The following is a 23,064-nucleotide window of genomic DNA, read 5'->3' on the forward strand; positions in this document are numbered from 1 at the left end:
CAGTTCTACTTCTCCATTTTAGCTCTTGGGTGGCAGGAATTCAGAAAATGATGGAATATGTTCAAAAAAAAGTAGATCAGTTAAACAGCCAGTGTCCAGATTATGAAGAACTTGCTTTGAAGAAACAGCAATGGACTACCTCACTTGAAGGTCATCTGAACAAGGTACATCATAGAATCACAGAATGGTTTGGGTTAAAAGGGACCTTAAAGAACATCCAGTTCCAACCCCTCCACCATGGGCAGGGACAACTTCCACTGGCCCAGGTTGCTCAAAGACCCATCCAGCCTGGCCTTGAATGCTTCTAGGGACAGGGTAGCCACAGCTCCTCTGGGCAACCTGTGCCAGTGTCTTACCAACCTCATAGTGAAGAATTTCTTCCTATTATCTAATCTAGACCTACCTTGTTTCAGTTCGGAGCTATTAACCCTTGTTTGGTCACTCCAGGTCACTCTGGAGCTTTCTTATAGGCTCCTTTAAGTACTGGAAGGGTCTCCTATAAAGTCTTCCCAAAGTTGTCTGCTCTCCAGGCTGAAAAACCCCAGCTGTCTCAGCCTATCACCATAGGAGAGGTATCCAGCATTCTGATGATCTTTGTGATGATTATTATAATCATCACAGCACATCTTCTTGAAGCATTCAATAACATTCTTAATGCATTCGTGAACAGTGCATTGTATTTCCATAATTTAACTATAGTGACTATTAAAGTTGAACCAAATAATAACAAGTTTGTTAGAGAGAGCACAGTTGTAGTTAGATTGCTGAATACTCTTATCAACACAAAGGAACCTAAAGCTGTTCTGAAAAATTCAGCTGTTTCCACGAGAACATTTTATCAGTGATGTTCAATTAAGCATGGATTTGCTTGGATAATGAACTATTATAACTTGTTCTTTTGGAAAAGAAGTGAGCAATCAGTCCTGTGACCTGTAAGAAGGTTTCCTATACTGCTTCTGTCCTCTGTTCTATGTGGCTGAAAATATAAATAAAAGTGTGGCAAAATTGAGGGTTAATAAGCATGGTGACCGAACCACAGCAAATTTTCAGTAAATCTGAAGGAGACTAGATTCTGTTCACTATAAAAATTCTTTTTGTTAATTAGGGTATTGATGCATCAAGGACATCACAGTCTTGTTTAAACTGTTCAATGTCATATAGTTTTACAGACCTCTTAAATGACTTGTCAGAGATGGAATAGACAAATAGCTCCTAAATAAGTTTCCATGTGTAAATTCAAATTGAAAAAATAGTCTTTTAGCAAGGTTCGTGTGAAGGAACCAAGAGTGTAGACCAGAAAATTAAATTTAATGACTGAATAATTAAGTCTGCAATCTGATATTTTATATTTGCATGATGTTTATAGTGAACTATTCTCAATCAAATGTGAATTCAATTTAATACAAATTGGTCCTTTTCTATAAATTTATTTGTATAGAAATGATGTCACTATCATGCTGTGAATCTTAAGGTAAAAGTTAAACTATGAAGGTAATTTTTACTTAAAATGGAGACCTCACCTTCAACATAAGGTTTCAGTCTGCAGTTTGTTCTAATCACTTTGTTCCCAGCCTTGCATGAGAGGACATCTTGGAGATTTGTGTCATAACACGATTATTTATTGCAGTGAGGAATGCTTGTTGTTATATTCCTACCAAACAATACGCTTTTCATCCCAACCCTCATATGTAAAGTATCCCAAAGAATCTGGTGCCAAATTCAATTGTCCCTCAGCCTCGTATAACAGAGTTTGAACCTCAATTAGGAGCCGGTTCTGAAGAAAAATGTTACATGTGAATTCACATGTCTAATAATAACTATGTGTGTTATGTCTGGCATCATCTGCCTGTGCTCCTCATAATCTGTTTTATAATCATAGTGCATATATAATATCTTAGTGACAGTGGAAGGAAATTCTGTACATGTATCTGCACAAAAATAGGTCTCTTGCCTTGTTAGAGAAGCTTTAAATGAACTTCCTGAAAAAAACAAAAGACATGGAGCAGAATCAAAATATTTCTTCCAGGGCTATAATAGCTAGATTATAATGCAGTTGTGCCATATTGAAATCACAAGCCATGGATATTTAGGGTAAAGGAAAGCACTGTCAATAAAATGAGACCGAACAGGAAGGGGTTTTGATCACACCTGTTGGAGAAATAGTAGTTTTCTTCTTTTATATTTTAATTCCTGACTTTCTCCGACTATATATGATATTAAAGCACAAATTTTACTTTTTCTTCATTTCTTCTCTCCATCCCACCATTTGGGGTTGAGGGGTGTGTGTGTGGGGGGGTCTGTGTGAGGGAGCAGCTGTGTGGTATTAGTTGCCAGTTGGGTGTAAACCATGCCCAGAAACATAATCCACACACCAACAGACAAGTGTTAACTCATTTTTTTCTATAAAAGGTGATATTTTATACTGGTGTTATAATGTCTACTTATATAAATTAACCATGTGAATAATACTTTCAAATGAAGGTGTCACAATCAATTAAAAAACTCGCCCCGATGCTTGCCGTTGGCGTGGAGATTGGCTCATACTTGTGTGAGACAGAAAGAGTTTTGAACAAACATCTTGAACTGGCTAAACAAACAAAGGTAAAAAAACCTTTCAATAATGTTAAGCACTTTTAGAAACAGATGCTTCCTCTATGTAATTCTAAATAAGGTAAGAGGCTGACAGTTTCTTGTAAAGAAAACAGGTCTATGGTGTGTTTTAAAATTGTAGTTAATGAGCAAAACCGCAGATAACATTACAAGTCAGTCCTTAAATCATTGTTTTTCCCCACTGTCTCTATCTCACTGTGTTATTTGTTAGTGCCTCTGGATCCTAGTACCAGCTCTTGATCGGAAGATTCTTCAAATGTGGATTGCTACTCCTATGTGAAGCACCAGGTTTAATAATTCTCTAGACAGCCAGAGTCAGAGAAAAACCTTCCTGTAGTTTATTACGCCAAATAAAAGAGATGAACTGGCAAAAAAGAAAAAAGTGGTTCCCACTTAGAGAAACTGTGAAGGGGGTTGTAAAGATATCCACTGGTCATGTTGGGAGTGCAGCCATCTGACGAGAGCCCTGCAGCACCCAGCTCTGTAACACATGTGAGGCTATTTTTAAGTCACATCCAGGACCTTTCCAACTCCCACAGCAGCACTGCAGTATCTGAAAGTGGGTTAAAATCACTTGAATTCCTTCCATAGCCTTGACATAGGTGCATATTTCAGCCTAAGCTGAACAACATGGCAATGTGTATTTTAGGAGTATCCTACGTATTTTCAGTACTTAAAACTCTGTTACTCCTGCAGAGTTCTTTCTTGTTTCAGGAAAGATCTTATAGAGCCCAAGGGATGGATCTGTACAGTGCCTGTGGAAATAAAATTCACTTTAAAACAATTCTGAAGAGCACATACTAACAATATAAAAAGCTCAGCAGATAAGCAAGAAAAACCTTTTGTTCTGTCAAGATTTTAAAATAGTTTTAAGTGTCTTTTCTGCCAAATTTTTGCATGCCAGGGTCTTGTTTTTGTTTGCTGCAGTGTCTACTTTGCCCTGACAGATATATATACCTCTTATAACTATACACCTCTTATAACTATTCTTTCTGGGTATTGTGATAGGCTAGCTTTCAAAATAGCTATTTTAATAACTATGCCTATCATTTTTAGGAAAGAAATGGGTATTTCTGTGATTTAATCTCCATGATGAACTCTTCTTCAAACAAGCAATTGAATTATACATGAGAGCAATCCTAATGAAAATTAACAATGTGATATCAATATTCACAAGTCCTTTCCAGTTATTATACGTTTTTTTTCCTATGCTTCTGCCTTCAAAGGAAACTTCATGTGAACTGAGAGCAGCTGAGGGAATCATCAAAAATATGGAAGAGTTGGAACCTGAGCAGGTGGCGGCTTTTTCTAGCAGAGCTGACTTTCTGAATAAAGAATTGAAAAAAATAGAAAAAAATATTAATTCAAAGCTAGAAATTCTAGAAACTTATGTGGCCTTTTTACAGTCAGCTGTAGAGGTATGGATTACTTATTTATTCTCTGACTAGACTGTAAAAGTCTTACAATTGAAAAACATGCTTCCACTGTAGGAAGAATTGTAATTGATTTTAATTTTTTCCTCTGCACATGTGCACTCTCATTATATAAATGATAAAAATGCTTCCATATATGTACTCTGAATATTAAATTTACTGATTTGCTTCATATAACTTTTAAAAATATCACGATATATTCATAGAGATCTCTATTGCTGCCTTTCACTACTTCCACTGACGTGCTAATTAATACAATTGAATTTAAAAATTAAATAAAAACCAGCTCTAGCTCAAATCATAATCAAGTCAATACCAACATAATTTTGGTAGCTGTGCTAATGGTGACTGGGAGAGTTAATTTTCATTTTGATTTGGATTCCATTTTAAGTTTCTGTAATATGGTAGCTTTTCTTTAATATTTAGAATGAAATTGAGGATGGAATGGAACCTGTGAGATAAAATTAGCCATAGGATTTATTTATTGCATGATAAACTACAAAAACCTGTATTATATCTACTTCTGATTACTGCTAACTTCAGTTACTTCATATTAAGCAAATCAGTGAAAATCAGGGCATTGATATACTGGTACATAAAATCCATGTAATGATATGTGACAGAAATTGAGCTAATTGCTGCCATCCATCTGCTTGCCATCCACTGGTTCACAAGTTATTTAAAACTATTTTATTATTTGGTGTTTGTAAATATTTTAGAGACTCATAGATCTTAAAATTAGGGGAAGATTCAGAGGGTGCTATTCAAATTTATCATATCTGTATAACTTCTGATTATAGCACTTTAAGTTTTGATTTGTTTTTTGATATTTATTTAATGTCTTTCTAAAGGTGAATGATGATATTAAAAATCTGAAGGAATTCTATAATTCAGAACCACTATCGACAAACAGGGAGGCTGAAAATAAAATTGCAATGGAGTCAGCTAATACTCAGTGGCAAAAGACTATAAAGAAAACTTTTTCCACCCAAAATATGGGTTGCTATTTTCTTAATTTAGTAAATGTGGTGAGTATAATCTGATAAACTATATTGATTTTTTTATATTTGCCTGTGATGAGATCCAGTCCTAGTTCTATGCCTGGATTGTGATTTCTCCAGTACCTAGTTTTAAAGGGGCTAATGCTGTGATATACTTTAAGAATATGAAAGTATTATTTGAGTGCTTATGGCATTACAAGTAATATAAAAAGTTTTGTGGTTAGCAATGACAGAACCCTTAATGACCCAGTCTGTGCATACAAATGTAATATGTGCTCATATCTGTTTTGTTCATGTTGGAAAGCAGCATACATGAAAGTACAATATTAAGTTTATTTTACTTCCACTAAGAGGCAGGCAGTCTTTGTTGACTGGGTCTATGAGTTCGTCTAAAGAAATGGCTGTTAGAGCTACTTCCTTGCAGATAATCTTTCCCAGTGTCTTTACATTTTGCCCAACAGCTACACTGCCTAGGCATCCCTGTCTAATTTTCCAACAACACTTCATGAGGCAATCTTTTGAGATGTGCAATCATTCCCTAAGCTACACCTCCTAAAGTAATCCCAATTAATGTAGACAGCCTGGATACCCAGCTGTTTTTTCTGCTTTTATAGGACAAACTAGGGAGCAATTAAATTACACACTAAGCTGAGAAGGGGGAGGTGGTGTTGGTGACCCACAGCAGCATGTAAGGTGAGCTGGAAAAACCAGCTGAGGGAGGGAAAGTGCTCAGGCTGTTAGTGTGGCTGAAGGTTTGTGTCCCTGCTGGATGCAGCCAAGCACAGCTAAGACAGTCAGAGTAATGGCAAAGTCACTTGAAGTCTTGACACATCTTCAGGGATTTTCTCCTAAAGACCTGGAAATATGTCATCACCATATTTTCTGCTACCCTGTTCCCATGATATTCCCAGGTTTTGTCTTTTAAGTATCCAGAAGATATGGATCATACTAGTAATTTACAAAAACAACTTCTCTTATGAAAAAAAATTAAATGAGAAAACCAGAAATGGCATTACCCAGTTTTCTGGTATTTCTCATAGAAGATCTATCGGAAAGAGGAAAATACACCAAATATTCAAATACTTTAGCCCTCCTGTGCTTTGGTACTGTTTTGTTTATCGACACAAAGGGGTGGTCTGTTCTTTACCTGCTTTGTTTTCCAGTTGCTATTTATTCTCCAAAAGGCCATTTTGGGTAGTTCTGTTTATTCAGAAATTATTTTATTTTGTCTGAGTGTGAAACAGCCATCAGACAGCAATAATTCAGTCATTACTGACCTGCTCTATGTTTTAAACTTCAGCTGTGGCTATGTCCTCAGTTTACCAATTCTGTCAATGTGTGCCTATTTCTAGAAAATATTAAGAGAAAAGTATATGTAAAAGTATCAGAATTTTTTTTGAAAGTTACACTAGAATAGTTGAGTTTTTATTAAGCTTTGTTTAAAACTATGAGCTTTTAATTGTATTTTATAAAAATGTGTGAAAAAAAATTTGTCTGTTTATTTGCCAGGTAAATGAGAGTTTAATATTAGAAGTAGAAAAATCTATAAAAGTAACAGAGGATATCATTATTAATCTGAATAAAGAAAGGAAAGAGCTGACTGATCTTTGGGCAATCTGGAATTTTAAAATTACTCAAGTGAAACCCATCAAGCAACAGTGCCAGATATTTAAAGAACAACTAAAAATCGTAAGTAAAATAGCTAGGAAGAAAGCAACTGTGGCAAATATTTCTAGATCATTATTAATTTGTCTGTGACTCTCTCATCAATCTCTCATCATTATAGGTATTATTTAAGAAACAGTGATGATCAGCAAGATACAATTCTTGTCCAAAGTCTGTTCTCTGTTCTGCCAGTCAGTCATCAAGAAACATGAAATGTTTTTAATCTTTTTCCCTTACTCAAATGCATACAAGTCCAAGTCTCCTCTTCAAATTCTAAGTTTTAATGAAGTTTAATTGATGCTTTACCAGCAGTGTTTTTTTTTTTTTTAAAAAAAGCACCATTTTTTGAGACTGAACAGTTGCTAAACTAAACTGTGTCCTAATAGTTACTAAACTCAAGTCCAACCAGGTTCCTACAGAAAGAGGATTGAAACCTTCTTGGCACAGGGAGAGTGTGCAGTGCTCCTTAAAAGAAACACTAGCTGGGCTAGTAGCAGAACCAGAAACACCAGCTAGACTTGTAGCTGCTGTTTCTCTAGTGCGACTCATCAGTACACCAGCACATCTGTTATCACAGAAATAATGTGTCTGTGGGTCCTGCAGTCTTGGTGTCTGAGTCTTTTTTTCATGCTGTCTTAAAGATATCTTATCACCCTTAACACTCAGAAGGTTTGTGACAGAGGGGTTTTACTGACAGCATTTGGGTGCCTGGTTTGAGGAAGGTTTTTGTTACAAATTTAGATTTTACTTTAAATTCGGGTTGGTTTTTTTTAGTTTATTTCAGCTAGAAATGCTGAACTTTTTGATTTATTTTAGACTACCCATGGATTAGAGATTCTTCAAGAGGCTCTCCAGCTTGCAGCACCAGTTGACCTTGGAAGTGACCTTTTAATTGTTTTGGAACTACAGAAAAAGCTTAACCAAATGAAACCACACTATGAGGTGAGGAGCCAAGCTAGTGGAGTGAAGGGTGCATCAAAAGCTGGTTTTGGTCCCGTAAAGATTCATATCCAGATTGACACCAGACACTGTCTGGATTTGAAGTGTTTGAGGAAGTGTTTGTGTATGTTTATAAGGTAGCAGAGAAGACATTTTGCCTTCAGTGTCCAGAGAATGTCCCGTGTAGTGTTAGCTGTGTATTAATGCGACACACAAGCATTGGGGGGGGTGGAAGTGCAAGGAGAGCATCAGCTCCATGCTTTTGAGTTCAGAGCTGGTCAGAGGCTGAGGTACATCATAGTGAACTTTCTACCTCCTGTGAATACTGTCTCTAAGTTTTAGCAATTCACTCTGCTGTTGCCCTGTAATTATGTTTGACTTGTTTTCATGCAAGGCTGGGCGATAGCTGAGTTTCACGCCTAGCAAAAAGTACAGAATGTAGGGTTTTAGAGTGTGTGTCATTGACTTCTCCCCAAGGCAATCTACCACTGTTAGGTGGTTATTTCATCAAATGTAACGGAAAAATTGCAATTATATTTGTGCAAATTGAGTAACTTCTCTGATTTTTGTTAGCAACTGAATGCTGAGCTTGAGTACCTGGTAAAATTATTGGAATTGCCAAGCCAGAAAGAATTTCCTGTGAAAGAGAATTCTGAGAGAATAAGTGAGCTTATTCATTTCCATCAAACAGTAAAGGATGCAATGATAGAGTATGATGAGATTTTCAGCAAGACAGTTAAATTCCATCACATTAAAAAAGAAGTGAGTATAATATTTTAAAATATACATTCTTCCCACTGTAGTTAAACTCTCTTTGGTTTCAGTTCCTGTTGCTTTTCTTTCCTTTTGCCCAAGAAATAACATTAATCAGCCTGGTGATCAGTATTAAAATCTTGGATCTAAAACTGCATGAATTATTAAAATTTAAAACTCAGATCTGAACCCAATTTTAATTACTTAAACCCACCTCAAAAAAGTTTAGGTAGGTCAGGAAGAAATGTTAAGTTTTATTTTAAACCCACACTGATTTTTGTTTTTGTATATTTCAGCTGGAATGTCTATCAATATCAGGAGAACTGGATATTCCTGAAATATGTTGGAACCCTGAAAATGTGCACCAGGCTAAAGCCTACCTTGTGAATTCTCAGGAGAAACATGCACATATTAGACAGCTATATAATCTACTTATTACCCAGGGAGTGGATATCTTGTCTGCAGTACAGCAACCTGTGAGTATAAGTAGAATAATTTTTGAAATCAAGGATAAATATGAAAGATTAGTGGACTTATCTGACTGAATTTTAGATGTGCAAAAATGTATTACTACTCTGAGAGAAATACAGAGGGAACTTTAAGGGAATTAATCTTAAAATATCAGTGCTTGGAAAAAAGAAAAAAACATAGCTTTCTTTAGTATTTTTTGTGAAGTTCAAGGCCTTAATGGCAATTTCTTGAATCTCTACAATCTTGCTACTTTGTAAAGGTTGCTTTGCAGATTTATTCTTCTATAAAGAAAGGAAACAGAAGAACAAAAAAAGTAAATATAATCACAGTTTTGTGATTATACTTACAGATTCAAGACTGATTTGCGTGACAAGATGGATATCATTTTAGAAAGGAATTACTTACTCAGGGAAGAATTTTCATCACCCTATATTCATTCACTTACTAAGAAAGCAAGACTTTCCTTGTGACCTGGCTAGATTATTCATACTGGCAGTCTGCTCTTCAGACACCCTAAATTGATTGATGGCAGAGAGGAGCTATTCTTCAGGTGGCGAAGGCCTAGAGTAGGTCACTTCCTCTTTGCTCAGAGAAGACAACATGTTTAAGTTGTGACTGAGACCCAAAACTACTCCCCAGATTACCAGTGACTGAAACTGCTATGTCCTTGCTGTCCTTCTTGTGAAGATTTAATAGTTTACTCTAGCCCATTGTGGCTGACTGTGCATGTTCTGCCTCAATGATTTTCATTCTGGATTGGTTAAATCAATACATTTCCCGAGACTGATAAATTTCTTTGTCTCTTTCCTCATTAGAATTGCTTGAATGTTTCTGTAAAGAATCTGAAGCAAGAACTTGCTAGATTTGAGTGTGATAGCATAAACTGGAGCTCCAGAGCTGATAAGTATGAGGAAGAACTGTCACAGTATTTCCAACACTGCACCACTCAAGAGGATATAAATGAGGTAAATGGGATAAATCCCAACACACTGAATGGCTGTTAAAAGAGCTGTTGTGTTCTATAATATACATTACTGTTTACCATTTCTCTAAATGCTTCATATGTATACAGAAAAACAGACTTTCATTTTAGCAGCAACCTTGGATCTATGCAGCAGCAACAGTAATCTGTGGTTCACGGCTCTGCTGTTCAGGATTCTATCAAGCAGTTGGACTGGCAATAAAATGCTTGCACGGTACCAAGAGGACTGCAAGTAGAGCAGCTGTATTTTCTTTGGCCTTCAGCTCAGTCAGCTTCATCTGAAACATGAATCGTCACACCTTTTTCTTATGAAGCTAAAGTTTCAAACAGAAGTAGAATTTATATATATTGCCATTGTAAGGCTGTTGGAAAGAACTTTCAATATTTTAATGAAAAGTTCAGAATAAGCTAGTACTAACAGTTTTTCAGAAACACAAGATATGATGCTTAAAAAACTGCTAGGAGGAAAGGAAATGTTCATTGGCACAAGAGACTAGAATTTAGCATTATGGAACTTAGGTTAGGAATAATTCCTCAGTTAATATGATTATCAACTTAACATCTTGGTAGGCCAAATACAAATGCATCTACAAATTAGCATGTTGCATTCCTTAGATGTCTCCGCAAAAATGGGTTTAGGAAAAACCTCTCAAAGAATTAACTTTCCCAGAGTGATCCATTAAAATAAGAAGCTGATGGACTCTGTACTTGATGTTCTGTAGATTGTATTCCTCTGCATCTGTGAAGTACAGAATCTGGATTCTGAGCTGGAAGATTTCACATTAATGTTCCCTGTAGCATGAAGCAGAGGTGGTAAAAATACAGGACACTGAAAGTTATATATTCTTATTTTTATCTTTTGCTAGGTAAATCTACACCTGAGTAAAGACAGACTATATTTTGTGAAAATCACCAAAGAAGAGGTGACTGAGATTTTTGTCCCAACTATTTTTAATGAGAAAATTACTGTTTGGGTTTTCTTTTAAAAATTATTTTGTGTGTTTGTGAAAAGTATCCGTTTTCACGAAAAGATAATTTGAAATTGAAAAAATATTTTCATAAAAAGGTTTCTTTGAATATCAGTTACACTTCTAGTTACAAGCTGAGTGTTTCATGTTGGTCTTCTGTAACTCTTTGTCTTATGGTAAGAGGTAGCAGGAAGAGCACGAGGTTAGGAGAAGCACTCTGGCAGAGGGAACCATGCTGTAGAAGAGAGTGAAGCATGAAGTATCTAAACAAGAAGTCCCATTGTACTTCACAGTGTCATGGCAGAATCAGACTATCTGAGGTTTGAAATAAAATGTTCTAGGTTTTTATTGAAAACCCCTCAAATTTGCTGAAGAAAAGGAAGTCTGTATAAGGCTGGCCATATTCAGACACACTGTTAAATAAAAGAATCTTTGTTTCTGTCCTTTGGTTCTGGGATTACATAATGAGGGCAAGAGAATATGGCTCCCTTCTAAGAAGAATTATTTTTCTATTTTTGTTGCTTGTTAGACTACAAGGGAAAGCAGAAAGTAGAGGGAAAAGCCAATCTTCTGTCTCTCAAATGTAAATAAAAGGTCACATCAGTGGTGGGTTACTCATACAGCAAAATGTATCTTTTGTCTTCTGGTAGTTATTGGATCCTCTCTGTAAAATAACTGCATAGCAATTACAGTATTCACTATTGGTTGTTTCTGGTTTTTTTTTTTTTTTTCTGTTTCAGTTGGGAAAGTAATGTTGATAAGTTAAAACCTGTAATTCTCAATCTTGAACATAAACTAACAGAAATATACTAATTTGGCATGTGGATACCTTTTTCTTTAAGTTCCTTTTCTATTGTAGAATAGCATAGAAGATGAAGGTATTTCCTAAACAAATATTTGGCTAATGTACCTGTATATGCATTAATATACTGCCATTTTCTTGCTTTTTTTTTTCATTAAGTATTTATAACTAATTTTGTTCAGTGATCAAGAAACCAGACACCAGAATACCTCAAGAATACTATCTATGAGTATTACCTTCAGTATCTTAAATTCTGTCAATTTTATCATCAGGAATTGAATATTGCTAGTATGTAGCAGATCTGTCTGAACTTAACAATTTATTTACTCTCTACTGTGCCTAAGCAAATAAGTATTTCATGTACCAGCAGCAAGCAGCAGCTGTTCATGGCTGTCATATAGCAAACAGCCAACCAGATAATTTAGTAGTGATTTACCAGTTTACAGAGCAAACTTTAAAGCTGACTGAAAATATTTGTGATTCTGCTGTAAATACTTACATTATTTATGTTTGATGTGATTAATTTAAGTGTGTAAATACAGCATGTGAATTAGGGATTTGGTGTTTAGGACTCAGTGTTTGAAGAGATCCTTAGAGGACTTAGCAAGTTCCCTTTGTTTGTAACATTGGTGCTTCTATAAGAAACAAGGAAACAAATACTGAAATTTATAGCCAAGAATCTGTAGCATGAATTTTGAGACAGCCTTGGAGGAGAGAAGAGTAAAATGCCTGCCTTTTCTGTGCCCTCTCTAATTTAGAGAGAATTTGAAAAGGCAAAAATAAGTATTTATGTCCTCTACATCTTGGAGAAGTATAAGGGGAGCTCATCTTTGGGATCTGAATTTGCCAGTTTGGGCTTCTTGCTTCACTAGCTGGTTTGGGTAGCAGCCTCTGAAGAGCCGCACCTCCACTGTGTTACACTGCAGTTGTTGGTGAGCTCAGCCTCGGGTACTCTAATATGCTGGACATAGTAATGCTATAATGGATCTTTTCAGGGGATTAGAAACGACACAATTAATTACACATGATAGCTTTTGCGATGAAAAAGCCTTTTCTTTAGGTGATCACTTTAAAAATAACATTATGCATGTCTGCATAAAACTTGCAGCAGATCCTGAAGTAGGTTCACAGCTTTTCCCAGCCATCTCATTTCTTCTTCACCATGTCATTACTTATAGATTTATGGAAAGGTATGACTGGAAATATGGATTTTAACCATAAATGGTAATGAGCTATCTTTATTCACAAGTCAGTAGGAACCGATATGTAGCCACATTTCTCACCTTGTAATTTCTTTTGATTGTTGCCCCAGGAGTAAAGTAGTCATTAATGACTTGACCAGCACCTTTTCTTTTCACTTTTTGTTTGACTGTTTCTTAATCTTTGTCACTTTGAAAATTTATTTTCAGCAACCTGCTTTTATGGGGTGTTTTGATTATTGCTGCTACTAGAAGTTTTGTATATGAATAGAAAGGGAAAGGTAAGGGATTAACAACATTGAAGTTCCTTCTAGAGTGGCTCCCGCAGGAATCAAACATTTACTGGAATGCTACTGCTAACAAAAACATGTTTAAAGAATCTTTTAAATTTGGTTTTTCCATTTATTTTATGGTCCTACGATAAACTGAAGCAATCGGTACTTAAACCCATCTCCTCCACTATCATTCTCCACCCATGACAAGGCAACTATAGTTAGGAACAGTTGCCTGATTAAAGACTATGACACAATAGGCAATGTACAGAGTTCCAGTAAAGCAGTGGGCTGAAGTCACTGAAGCATATTTGGATACATAATCCCTTTATTATTCCTCCTTTCATCTTGCAAAACTGAGATATGTTTAGATTCCTAAAAATTGGAGGCCATACATTGTGCTTGGTGCAATTGCTGATGATAACAGGAGTTGTGCACATGCACTCTGATGTACAAGTCAGAGCTGGATCTGGTTTTTCCACTGAGGCTAAAAGAGAAGAGTGACAGCAGCTGCAGACCTTTGACACATGAGCCATCATATCTGAAACAAGGAGATCTAATTTCACATACTGCTATGGGGAGAGCCTCTGGCCTTATAAATTATCACTATTAGACTACATGAGCACAAACTAGTAAAATGAACTAAAACTCTTGTTCATCTTTTGTTCCCTACAAAATTGAAGCAGCAAATAAGACTCTTGTATTCTGAATAAAATTGTTCTGCAGAAGTGTTTACATTAACAGAGAGCTTTTAGATAGACTTTATTATTCCACGTACTTAGGTGGGATAAAGAGCTTAAATTAATTGGAGATCACGGGGCCAGTGATAGAATTCCCTTCCTTTCCATTACACTGAGTGAGCACCATCTGTTTATTCACTGCTGAAATAATGCAGCAACATCCCACTACATGAAATGAAAATGAAAAATATATCCCTTGATGGATTAACTTTAGTATATAATAATAATAATGATTGATTTTTAGCAGTTCCAATAACAGTAGCTGCAAAATAAGCCTTCATTACTCCCCGGATTCTTTGGCAGGAAGGAGGAGGGGGGCAGGGCTAAGTCTGTAGGAATTTTTAATATTAAAAAATCCTCATATACATATTTAAATATCAAATTGTGGATGTGACATGAACTTGTTAACAATAATTAAGTAAGTTCTTTTCATCTACGTGTCTGGAGTAACATATCCTAAAGCGTTAGAACTTCTGCATTCCTTTACATCAGTGTCTTTAAATAAATATAAGTTTACATAATTAATTTATTATTATTATTATTATTATTATTATTACTATTATTATACTATCCTAAAAGCAAAATATTGTTGATGTAAAGGTTTTAAAATTCTTAAAATCAATATTTTGGTCATTTTTATAGTCTTCCATTTCAAATGTTATGAATTAATTACAAATAACTTGAAAATATGATCATGGAATTGCAAGGTAATTAAAATAGTACCGATTTTAAGTAGGTTCTTTACTTGTCTGATTCTTGTATCTCTTGCTTAAAGAAATTAAAAAGTAACAGTAATATCTGAAAGGACTTTTAAAAGTTGTAAGTAAAATTGGTTGCATAGCTTTCAGGGAAAAAATATAAAGAAAACTATGCTTAAAAATTTCATAGCCCTTTAACAATAATTTATCTAACTGGTTTTGATATGCTTATTTATATAACATTGATAATGAAAAAAAATGACATCTCGTTTATTAAAGGCTCACATGTAAGACAATATTAAAGTAAACATAACTATCACTTGAAAACAAAAATTAAAGAATATAACAACCCTATATTATGACTAGTTCTCATGGTAAATAAACACTGGGTTTAAATTTATGTTCATCATATATGACTCTTCTTTTTGATATGTATTAAACTCTTTCTGGTAAATTGGAATGCATCTGATCCATATGTATGTAAATGAAATTGCAGATTTCTAGAGCTTCATCAGTGTCATTCCTGTCCTTCTGACTCTTTATAATATTTTCTGTAGATTAAAGAAAATATAGTAAAATATTGTGTAGCTATATTCCATCTAATTAAAAAAAGAGTTTTAGAACAAATTTAATGTAACTAGATTTAATAGTAGCTAGCTGATATGAGTTCATCTGAAAAGTCTTCAAAGTCATGGACACTTCATAATTGGACCTACTTAGTTGAGTTTGATTTATATTATCATAAGAATAATTTTCCCTGATGTTGGGCTTGCTGCACCACATCAGTGCTGACTGGCAAAAGTATTCTCACACAGTACCGAGTCTACTAGCAGTAGTTAGGCGAGGCTTTCTGTGTCTGTTAGGCACAATCTCTCTGCTGCCATATTCAGAGCATAGTTATTTGCAAGTCAGGTGGTCATACAGTCTACATCTTGATCCTGCAAAGAGCTGTATTCCTCTTTGTATGCTGTGAGTGATTGTACTAAGATGCTTGGACTAGCAGAGTGTATAAAATTAAGCCCATACGTAACTTCTTTTAGGAAGCAGGACTTTTGAAAAAGGGGTAGGGAATGGGACGATACACCAACCAAAAAACAACCCGACATAAAGTAAATGTTTTATTGTAGGACAAGAGTAATATGAATAAAACCAAATCTACTTGCCCAGGCCCAGTAAAACTGGTTTTTTGGAAACTAAGTATGGGTATACATTTACATGACTACCATTTCTACTAAATGGACTGAAGGATGTGAAGGGCACCTACCTCCAGTTAAAATCAGTGGAAGATCCTGGACAAGATTTTTTTCATAGGTTGTCTGAGCAATGATCTCATCCCTTGTCCAAACCCTTTTTTAGCCCCAGTCATTCTGGAAACAGTATTCTGCATCCAGAAAGCAAAAATACTTATTTAGCAGGATTACGAGTTTCCATTACTGTAAAGAAATTCTGAGGACCAAAGGATGCTTTATGAGATGGCCTAGTATTACTAATTTCTGTATTAAATTTTAAGTGTTCAAATTGTTCATTTAACAGCTCTTGAAAAAACCTAAATCGATGTGTGATGTGTCATTTTTTACTAACAAAGTGCTTACTCTGTTACAGCTCAGAGAATCATTTAAGGATCTCAAAAAGAAATTCAACAATTTGAAGTTTAACTATATGAAGAAAACTGAAAAAGCTCGAAATATGAAAGTGCTTAGAATACAGATTCAGCAAGTTGATACATATGCAGAGAAAATACAGGTAATAGAAATTCTAGGCTTAGTAAAAGCTTCACCTGTTGAATTACGCGGCCTATGCCAAGCCCATCGCAGGAGATTGGCACATCACAAAATTTATTGTGCACTTCTCTTACTCATCATTATATCCTTCCTGTCTGTCATTGCCTGAGACATTTTTCACTGTTCTATTCCTGTTACTTTTCCACTTACTTCAGTGAAATTATGTTGACTCAATTCCTGACTTCACTCCTTTTATCCACCATTATTTTTCTGTTTAATCTTTTATTCTTCTTGCCTCTATTACTTCACAATACGTGTGACCTAGTCTTTCTTCTCCTTAAAAAACCCCAAAATAATCATCTCTGGCATGAAGCTACTTTCTTGTCTTTCTCATTTCTTCACGTAAGATGAACCTTTTCGTTACAACCTTTGGCTGTATTCATTGCCTGGAGTTGATCATGCTCATTTGCACCTTAGAACCCTGCTAGCTTCACCCATTTTTCACATTCACCAGAAAATATTCCTTCAATGGTCTTTTTAGTTGCAAGTCATGCATGACCATGTTTTATTACTGCAGATATTTGTTTATTTTTAAACTGAAAAAATTAGCTCAATTATACATTTAATAAATTTAATTTATATCGATTTTAGTCAGCATTGCAGAGGTCCTCCAGTTTCCTTTGATTTTTGAAAGAGCAGCTTATAATTTTTAAAACAAAGGACAATAATATGTTTGTATGGTTTCCCCCTGCTTTTTATATTAAACTTCTAAAAATAGAAACATTTTGTTGTGGTGTTTAATATTGCAATGTCTTTTAAACAGATTCTTAAAAAGAAGATGGATAATTTAGAGAAGAAAGTCATTGACCCTTTTGCAAATGAACCTAATGCTAAAGTTAGAGTTCTCTTGGGCTCAATCAGTGACTTACAAAAACAGCTGAATGATTTTAACATGGTTGTGGAAGATTACAAGCAAAATCTGGATCTCATGGAGCATCTGCAACAGATGATGAAAGAGGTACTAGTAAACCTGAGACCTCCACGGTGGCTGTAATAATGAGCCAGGACAGGGATAGACAAAAGTGATTTAACTGCCTCAAGGTTAATCTGTAGCTTCCAAAAATAACAAGTTGGTAAAAAAAATTTTTTTTTTATTATTTCTTCCTAAATTTGCGGTGACAGGGGGAAATAAATGTGCAACGTCACCATATTCATGCAACTGGGATCTCCACCTCCACATGACTTTCATAGTCATTCAGCATGTGTGTGATCATACCCATGAGCTCATTTTCTCTAAGTAAGCTCTGAGACAATACAGAAAGTGCCACGAAGTCGTCTTTGATAGCTGACAAACTATGAGTTACCACTGTGGTTTATGTAATGATGAACTGAAATGTAAAATACTCAGTTCCTTATCAGAAGAATATTTTTTTAACAGACTAAGTTGTTAAATATATCTATAATTTTTTTTCTGAACTGCAGTCTGTCTTATTGGACACTTTCATAACTTTATTTTAATGTGTCTGAGGACTGTCTCATGCATTGTCTTTTTTTAAAGAAAAAAGGTTTGTAACAGTATTGTAACAGTATTTTCCTTCTTGCCGTATTTTGTTGGTGCTCTTGCCGTGGGGCAAGCTCATTCTGGTCGTCACTGTTTATATTTAGAAATAACATTGCTCTTATCTCCAAAGAGATCTAAGTGTGTGACAAATTCCCTTAATGATGAATCACAATACTAAAGTTTTGCTAAAGAGATGTTTTCAGTGCCCAGTGACCTGATCAATATGTTCTTGCATATACCATTAGCAAAACAATTTGTTAGTATTTGTTGAAGATTTATATTTTCAAACTCCCCACTTATTTAACAGAAATAGATTATTTCCTAGAGGTAAAATTTAAGACTGTTTGGAGTATTCTTAACCAAAGGTGTTTATTATGGGTATGTTCTAAAGCCCATTCTTGTCAGTAGAAATATTCCTGGTGACTTTAGTGGTTGCTGACACCTCTCTGCTAAAATGTAAAATTTAAAGAACCCTTCTGCCCTTACACAGCTATAATTGAGGCCATAATATGAAGTGTTTGAAATTAGTCAATTGATTTACATGGCGGAAAGAACTCAGAAATAAAACATGTTTTTGCAGAACCGTTAAATAATAACCTCACCATGCTTGTAAGACAAGCATGGGACTAGTGTTTAATGAAAATTTAACAGCTATTAATACTTGAAGTACCATTAGTAATTAACAAGTGTTTTTCAGGTTAAATTTAAGTCAGAATACTTAAGACATACTGTATGCCACTGATTATGGAAAGTCTAAGAATAATCCAGTCTATTCTACAACATCTTGAACTGCAGACAGTGATTCATTACAATGCAGGTTTTTTATCCCTCAGTGTCAATTTTGGTTTGAAGATGTGAGCGCAACAGTGATTAGAGTTGGCAACTACTCTGCAGAATGCAAAACAAGAGAAGCAATAGAGACTCTCTATAAGCAATTCAATAAATTTATTGAACCTACAGTGCCTCAACAGGAAGAAAAAATTCAGCAGATTATGGATCTTGCTAGACAGTTATATGGTGAGGAGATATCTGGTAATGTACTGTGGGGACAAAATACAGTAACTTGGGACAGAAGTAAGCAGATTCCTTGGTTTGTTCATTGAAGAAAAAAGCAGATGAATTTAAAAAAATTAATGTTTTAAAGTATTGTTTTGAAGAGGTGAAGGATTTCAGAACAAATATTTACAAAAAACAAGAATATGAAAGTACTCAGCAGTCTGGCATTTACTTAGTTTTCTGTATACAGCCTGAGTTCACCTTGAAATAAAAATGTCCTTGTAATATTCATGAGCTTGGAGTTAAGACTTCATGGCTTAAGCTCTCTCATAACAGGTAAGCTCTCTCATAACAGGCAAGACAGAGGATATTATAATGCTGAATTTATTTTTCACCTTCACACTGTGAATAACTGGTAGGATTTGTTTGCCAAATTTTTATTAGCAAATAATGTAGACTGCTATTTAGATACTGTGTTTGCAATTGTAGTGATTTGGAACATTGCTGACCAAAAAACCACAAAGTCAAAAAACTTCATATTTTCCTTTTTTCCTTTTCCCCACTTTTAGTTTTTTATGTGCATTTTGAAGTTATTTTGTCCAAATGTGTGGGGATTTAGTGTAGCCTATCAATTCAAGTAGTAAAGCTGAAAAAATTTCAAGATTCAAACTGGGCTTTTAAATTCTTCTTAATTTAGTGCTGGAAAGACTATTTAGAGAGCACAGATCACTTCTTTTTTCTTCTTTCTCTTTTTTTATTTTTTTAAGACTTCTCAATATTTTAAACATTCCTATCTGCAGGCAAGGAGAGGACAGAATGGATTTTTGAAAACAGCTGATTAGGAACACCATGAGAAAGTTGCGTGGTGTTAAGTCATTACATGAGAAAAAGCTTCTGCATCCTGCCTTTGTTTTGTGTTTCTTGTAACAGGGATCTAAGTGCCTCCTAGTTGCATAATGTGGCAACTAGTTTAGGGGACACTTGACGAGGTCAGCTTTTTTTAAAGTAGTACTACTAACCAGAGAGAAGACCTGCAGAAACTATGAGGACTCATCTCAAGTAAGCTACTAAGATGTGAGAAAGCATATTACTGTGAATCAGAGAATTCCTCCAGCAAAACAAAACACAGAAAAAATATGATTATTGTAGTACCTTGGGGTTACAAATTACACTGATTGTTGCATGTATGTTTGAGGCATTTTGTTCTACATTCATGCTGTTTTGTCTTTGTAGGTATTGAAGAAGGAAAGAAGTATGTTGAAAAAACTCTATTAAAGTACAAAGAAATCATGAATTCTGTTGATGGCTTGTGTGGAGCTCTGAGAGAACTTAAGGAGATAAAGGTATTTTTTTTTAAACTGGAGAATGTATTGCATCTACATTGATTTATCATGCTTAGTGACTGAATCAGTGCTTTTAACTGAGGATCATCTATGGTAGTGTGAAATACTTCTTAATTGTTCACTTTTCTGTTACCTTAGGTAATGATTGTAATGAATCAATGAAGACATACTTGTTTTGGGTACTAAATATTTCTTCTAAGTTTCTTTTTCTTTGCTTTTTTCGGAACTGTTACTCCTTTCAAGCAATGTTTAGGAGAAATTGTCAAATTTTCTTTGAGTATCTAGACAATTTTTTTTTCATAATTCTTCTTCCTTTGATATTGTAATAGGCAACTGCTAGATCTACAAAATGCCAAACAACCTCACTTGGCTCCTCTTGGAAAAGACATCCTGAAAACCAAGTTGTGTTAAAACTAAAGTAATTTGAGGTAGAAAAGCCTTGCTTTTACATAAATATTAAAGACAACAGCATTTTTAGTTTCATGTTCTGATAAACTGCTGTAGGTGTAATTCAATATAACATATTAACTGAGGAGGAATTATGGAAGACAGGTGATAGAGGTAGATAATGAAGACTGTCTACTGACCCCTCTCCATTCTCTAAGTAATATATGAAAAATCTCCTGCATGCAGCAGCAGCTGATGAGTTAATTCTTCTGAGAAGGTGGTAAAATTAAGATGCTTAAATATCCTACTTTTGTTGATACTGAATGCTGTTTCACTTTTCTTTGATGGAATTATACTATAAAGTTGACAAACACTCAAATTATGCATTAATACACTTAAAAGCTGTAAGAGATGCCAAAAATATAAATGAATTCCAAAGGTCATTATGTGAATGGAAAGAAGGCTTTGTCTTGCACTGTGACCATATAGAAACCTCAACATAAATGCCTATTTGGTTTTTCTATGTTCTCCTCCCTGTCCATGTATCACATAAACACTATTGTGTGCAGGACAGTACTCCCAGGTTCTGTCAGAACAGGGCTTGAACCTTTCATCTTTTCTGCTAGCTCAACATTGTATGATCTTTTCAAGACAAATGGAATTTCAAACTATTTTTACTACCTTATTTTGACTAATTTCCATAAAATCATTGAATTTCTTGCACAACAATTCTGCAACTTTATTAAAAGGAAAGTTGTTTTGGGTTGGTTTTTTTTTTTTTTACAATATGCACTATTCTGAGATTTAAAACCTAATATTCTTATTGAACATTTCCAGACTATATTCAATCTTATGAAGAATAAATAATTCAGCAAACTATCTAAACAGACATGTGCCATCTGTATGGAATGCCATGACTATAAATTGAGTTTCATTTCATGTCATTTTTAAGGCATGACAAATTAAGTGGAAATGTATTGCATAACCTTTCCTAATTTTACATTGCTGCTGAATGCCAGAAAAAACTTTGATTCTTTCAAGTGCAAAATTAAAGACTATTTTTCCTTCCTAGGTAAAAAAACTGATTGAAAAAATTACATGGAATTTTTCACTTGTTTAATGCTAGAATGGAAGATTAATAATGCAACACTTTCTTATGAGAAACTTGTTTAAGACTGTAACTTTTGGCTGGGCAGCTAAAGATGTGAAAGACACAAAACTGTAACTATAAAGCTTTTGGCTTTCTTTATCTCATGCCACTGTTATGTTCTTTGAAACCTGTGGGATTCTTCCACGACTGTTTTGAAGGATTTATCAAGTCTTCATAAAATACATTATGGTTGTCCAGGTTTCTGTTATGCTATGTTTTATGCTTAGATCACGTTCTTCCCTTTCCACCTTTTAGAAAAATTTGATTATAGAGACTCACAGATGTTTCTTTCCTCTCTAGAACTGTTTTCCTGAAATCCTGATATTTTTCTGAATTTGTGGTTTATTCTCTTTTTTTCTCATAACTATGTTACTTTCTTAATCCTTTATTCCTCCTTGCTGAGCCTGTGTACAAATTGGTTAATATTCCTCAGATTCTTGACTAGCCACTGGAATTCTTCAGTCTTATATACTGAAGAACTGTAGTCTTCTATAGTTTCCCTGCCTCAGAAAAGATCCCATCCGCTTTGGAAAATGTTGTCATTGCTTGTCCGAGAATGAATTAATCGGGTTTTGCTGCATTTTTTTTCCCATAAGCAATTAACACCTGTGCTGATGACAGATTTTAGATAAGATTTCAGTTTGGTTTTTACTCCGTTGTACAGAGCATAAGTCAGTGTGTAGCTAACAATTGCTACCTTCTATTATTTATAAACTTAATTTTCTCTTCACATGGCAGAAAGTTGGATTTTCTGAAGAGTTGATTACTGTTAAAAAAGAGGAAAGAAAAGGTCAAGAAGCATGTGAGACTGCTAAAGACAAAGAAGTGGAGCAAAAGCAGCAGGTTAGTTCAGTTATTTGCATTTTTTAATAACTAGAACTCTGTTTCTAAAAAGGCTTTGTGTATTGCTAAAAAGTTCTTTGCTTTTCAGTCTTAGAGCCTCCATTGGGATGGGTGTTATCAGTGTAATCTTGGTTGATTGTTTTTCAGTTATTTTCAGTTAGCCCTTTTCCTTCTATCCAATCCACATACTCTTCCTCATGAATTTTTATTTTTTAGCATTTTTTACATGCCTGTATATCTCCTTTTCTTTTCTGAAATAGTATTCCTTTCTTAACCTTTTACTGATTTTCCTTTGGTCCTATTAATGTAGAGGTCCTCTTTGTGACCATTCCGCCTTCCTGAAAAAAGAGTACATTCTGCTCTCTCCTTTAAAAATAAAACTTAAGGGAATATAAGAAGTAATAGTGGAGACTGTTGTTACTATTCCCAAAGCCCTAGAGTTCCTATGATGCCTAGATACAAGTTATGAAAGTATTTGATTTATAAGTAATATTCTATGAGAGAAACCTCATGGCTCAGAATTTGCACTA

At 34.8% G+C, this 23,064-nt stretch overlaps 1 protein-coding gene across 4 annotated transcripts in view; it reads left to right on the top strand.

The window, feature by feature from the left end:
* Positions 1–23,064, top strand: part of CCDC141 (coiled-coil domain containing 141) — a 71,442-nt gene that overhangs the window by 34,551 nt on the left and 13,827 nt on the right. For all 4 annotated transcript variants that reach the window (XM_032115186.1, XM_032115184.1, XM_032115187.1 and 1 more), the window contains exons 10-23: positions 23–164; positions 2,482–2,601; positions 3,837–4,028; positions 4,895–5,071; positions 6,554–6,733; positions 7,526–7,651; positions 8,222–8,410; positions 8,698–8,877; positions 9,688–9,837; positions 16,136–16,276; positions 17,078–17,272; positions 18,649–18,832; positions 20,045–20,154; positions 22,430–22,534. In XM_032115186.1, coding sequence (XP_031971077.1) covers positions 23–164; positions 2,482–2,601; positions 3,837–4,028; positions 4,895–5,071; positions 6,554–6,733; positions 7,526–7,651; positions 8,222–8,410; positions 8,698–8,877; positions 9,688–9,837; positions 16,136–16,276; positions 17,078–17,272; positions 18,649–18,832; positions 20,045–20,154; positions 22,430–22,534 — 2,191 coding nt within the window. The remainder of the gene's footprint in view (positions 1–22; positions 165–2,481; positions 2,602–3,836; positions 4,029–4,894; positions 5,072–6,553; positions 6,734–7,525; positions 7,652–8,221; positions 8,411–8,697; positions 8,878–9,687; positions 9,838–16,135; positions 16,277–17,077; positions 17,273–18,648; positions 18,833–20,044; positions 20,155–22,429; positions 22,535–23,064) is intronic.

The sequence above is a fragment of the Corvus moneduloides genome, chromosome 7, assembly GCF_009650955.1.
Source record: "Corvus moneduloides isolate bCorMon1 chromosome 7, bCorMon1.pri, whole genome shotgun sequence".
Taxonomy (NCBI): Eukaryota; Metazoa; Chordata; class Aves; order Passeriformes; family Corvidae; genus Corvus; species Corvus moneduloides.